At 43.0% G+C, this 3869-nt stretch overlaps 1 protein-coding gene across 1 annotated transcript in view; it reads left to right on the top strand.

The window, feature by feature from the left end:
- The window catches only part of CDC25A (cell division cycle 25A), a 30277-nt gene that overhangs the window by 10817 nt on the left and 15591 nt on the right, over nucleotides 1–3869 (top strand). The window contains exons 7-9 of the mRNA XM_007951769.2: nucleotides 301–441; nucleotides 1046–1120; nucleotides 2462–2629. Coding sequence (XP_007949960.1) covers nucleotides 301–441; nucleotides 1046–1120; nucleotides 2462–2629 — 384 coding nt within the window. The remainder of the gene's footprint in view (nucleotides 1–300; nucleotides 442–1045; nucleotides 1121–2461; nucleotides 2630–3869) is intronic.

Genomic DNA, 3869 nt, shown 5'->3' with positions numbered 1-3869 from the left:
TGTTCTCTCCAAGGAGTGTATCTACCTCAGGTACATGTTCAACTCATATGCCTGTCTTTTATTTGGCTGTAAGCCACAGGTGTGAGTTCAATTCCAGACCTGAAGGGCAGCTAGGGGCCATAGTCTCAGTGGTTCCACCAGGCTCTATCAGACCAGCAAACCTGGTCCCCCCTTTTAAAATTTTACTTCTTATAACATATAATATGTATGTCTTCCTCATAAATATTAGTGACCTATCCAAAGAAATAAGAACTGACCAGAGCTCTCATTTGTTAACAAGCCATAAATTGTGTCTTACAGCTTTCCTCAAATGAAAGAGAAAGCAGTGAGCCAGGGACTTTCATTCCTCTTTTTATGCCCCAGTCCCCTGTGACTGTGACTGCTACTCTGTCTGATGAGGATGATGGCTTCATGGACATTCTTGATGGAGAGAATCTTAAGGTACTGTGTATTTGTTTCTTATTCATTTACTAACTATCCCTGGAGAAGTCAAGCCTCCAGGGATTTTTGGTACTTTTGTTCAGCTAAAATTTATTGAGACTCTGCTTCTAGCCTAATTAAATCCTAGGGGAGGTTCAAAAGAAGACATTAATATGAACCTCTGGAAGGAAGGAGTTCTGGTGGTGTAGTGGATAAGGCATTTGGCTGCTAACCGGAAGGCTGGCAGTTCAAACCCACCAGCTACTCCTCAGGAGGAAGATGAAGCAATCTACTTCCATAAAGATTTGCAGCCTTAGAAACCCAGTGGGGGATGCTACGAGTCAGAATTGTTAAAATCTATTTTGTGCAAGAGTCATGAAACAGGAACAAGGTGACATTGTAGGACTAGCTGCCACATGGTATAAAGTTGAATGGGCTGAGGATGCCTCATGTACCCTCAAGGGAGATGCTTATAGCTATGTTCCGATATCAGAACTGTTAAGTGTGAATCTCTTCTGACCTTAAAGATCTGGGGAGTGGTGGTAATGAAGGAGAGGATGCTTTCTATCCAAACTAATGTTAGTCCCTACTGGACATTTTTAAGCCAGTTTTCCTTTTTCTTTAGAATGATGAGGAGACCCCATCATGCATGGCAAGCCTCTGGACAGCTCCCCTCGTCATGAAAAGAACTACAAACCTGGTGAGTTGTTCCTGTGTGTCTGGAGGGAGCTTTCAGTAACTAGGCTCTAAGGCAGAGTGGACCCAAATTTTCCTCTAAATAGAAAGCTAGCTCTTCCGTTCACATCACCATAGGAATCAGAACTTACTTCACTTGAGAGTCTTTGGGTCTATGGACCTTCCCATTTGACTGATCTTTAGTGGTCTCAGGTATAATGCATTGTTTTGTTTTTTAAATTTTTGTCCCTCATTGATGTGTGAGACTATCTGAGAAATTTATATGCACGTAGCACTTATTTTTATAATTTCATCTTAATCATTATTAGTCAGTTAATGTCCTTTCTGGCTGACCTACAACTCTGACCTCTCTGATCTTCTTACTAATATAAGTGCAGCTGTGGATGACTTCACTTCCAGTTGACAGTAGTAAAAGCTGTCTAAGTGAAAAGCAGAGTCTTACCCTGGACCTCATGGTTTCACCTTGGTCTGATTTTGAGAAGGGATAGGCAGTTGCTGTGGTCACCAATGCTTGTTTCATCCAGGAATTGGTGGGGCCAGTGGAAGAACTGTGCTTCCACCTTGGAACTTCTCTTCTAGCCGGTGTGCTTAATTAGCTGCTTCTGTCCCTGTGTATCTTTTTGCCATAAATGTGGTTTGTCTCCACTGTCACCCTCTCTAGCACCTTGGTTTAACTCAGCCCCAGTAGTAAGACTTCACACTTCTAGAGGTAAGACAGCAGGAAGTGAGTTGTATTTCCATGTTTCAATCATGTGATAACTGTGGAGAGAGAGCACTCAGTGGTGAACAGTAACTTATTCTAGAATGTGGCCTAGTTAAATTCATGCAATCAACATTTGTTACTCTGCCTACCTTTGCCACACAAACTTTCACCTTTTGCTCCATTTTAACAACCTGTATGCCCATGTATTATAGTATAATCTACTTGTCTTTAAACAAACCTTTTCTGGATTTAAGTGGAGTATTAACACCTGTCAAAGTGCAAGTAATAAAATAGATAAAGAAGGAAGTAAAAAATGTATTCCTGATCAGAAGGTCACAGTTACTTCTCTTCACTCTTAGGACCTTGTGTAGACAGTAAGCTTTTCGAGCACAAGGATTATCTTAACCATCTCCATATAGTGTCTGCTTAGTATGTGCTCATCAAGAATCAGGTTTTCAGTACCTGCTGTGTGCCAGGCCCAATGAGAGTTACTGGGTCTAGATGAAGGGACAGGATCTGTTTCCTAATTTAGGATGGATCTTAAACCATTCCAGGAAGGCCTTGGACTGTTATTTCATTTGCCTTGCCATTCAAGTGGGCAGGTTTTTATGAAAAATTGATTTATCTTTGTTTTTCCCTAAGGGCAATCAATGCAAGCTGTTTGACTCCCCTTCCATGTGTTCCACCCGGTCAATGCTGAAGAGACCAGAACGATCTCAAGAGGAGTCTCCATTTGGAAATACAAAACGGAGGAAAGGCATGACTTGGGCCAGTCTGGAGGAGGCAGCTACTCCAGAAAAACCCAGGGAGGTTAGTTTTATAGGTTCCTTTTTGCCTGAAGGGAGTGATTTTTCATTTGTTTCAAATGTGTCCATAATTGTCTGTTGAAGCATTTTAGTGATGGCTGCTTTAAAATCCTTGTCACGTAATCCAACATCTGTGTCTTCTCGACGTTGGTGTCTATTAGTTGTCTTCAAGTTCCCATTCAAAATTCTTAGTCAGATTTTCCTGGTTCTTGTTAGGAATGAGTGACTTCTCTATTGTTTCTGTATATTTTGAGTGTTATATTAGGAGACTCTGGATCTCTGTCAGTCTGTTTTAGCAAGCCTTGTCTGACACTGAAGAGAAGGAGAGGTGCCACTTTATTACTGCTGTGTGGGGATGGAAGCCCAGGTTCTCCAACCTAGCCTCAATGGACACCTGGGGTGGTGGGAACACCTCACTGTTGGATGTGGGTTGGGAAGCTCAGGCTTCTCACATGGTCTCCACTGACACCACAGGGCACAGGGTCCTCATTACCACTGGGCAGAGATGAAAGTCACAGCTTTCTCTGACACCATCCCAGTGGTGTAGGGGTTTGGGTGCTTCATTACAGCTGAGAAAACGTGGAAGTCTTCCTCTTCAGCCCTTGCCGGCGGTGGTGGGGTGGAGCTACAGTCTTGTCCCCTGGTGTTTGGTTGGAGTAGGGCCCTTATTGCTTAAAGGTTTTCTGTGTTGCTCAGCTGATCTTTTTCTAGTCCTTTGGCTAAAGTGAACTGGCTTTTGTTGGCTCTTGTCTGTGTGTGTTGAAAATATATATAACAAAATATACACCATCTCAACAGTTTCTACTTGTACAATTCAGCGACATTGATTACGTTCTTCAAGCTGTACAACATTCTTTTTTTTCTTTTTCTTTTTAATTGTGATTTAATTGTCACTTTCCATATAGCAATTCACATACACTTTGTCTCACGACATTGACCACAGTTTACCACAAGCAACAGCTCCCCTCCCACTTCTTCCCCATAGTTACCTCTTCCCTGTGTCCGTCCCTCCATGGACTCCTGCCCCCTGAGCTGTCTCCCTATGCATACACAGCCCTTCTTTCTCCATGATTGTTCTCTATAAGGAGTGTATCTACCTGAGGTAAATGTTCAACTCATGCCTGTCTTTTGTTTGGCTGGAAACCATAGGTGTGGGTTCAATTCCAGACCTGAAGGGCAGTTAGGGGCCATAGTCTCAGCAGTTCCACCAGGCTCCATTGGACCAGCAAACCTGGCCCCCCCCC

Source organism: Orycteropus afer, unplaced genomic scaffold (genome assembly GCF_000298275.1).
Source record: "Orycteropus afer afer isolate SDZICR_OR568_19922 unplaced genomic scaffold, OryAfe1.0 scaffold00311, whole genome shotgun sequence".
In the NCBI taxonomy this organism is placed as follows: domain Eukaryota; kingdom Metazoa; phylum Chordata; class Mammalia; order Tubulidentata; family Orycteropodidae; genus Orycteropus; species Orycteropus afer.
Note: the sequence above shows the minus strand (reverse complement) of the source record. Positions and strands in the feature narration are given on the sequence as shown.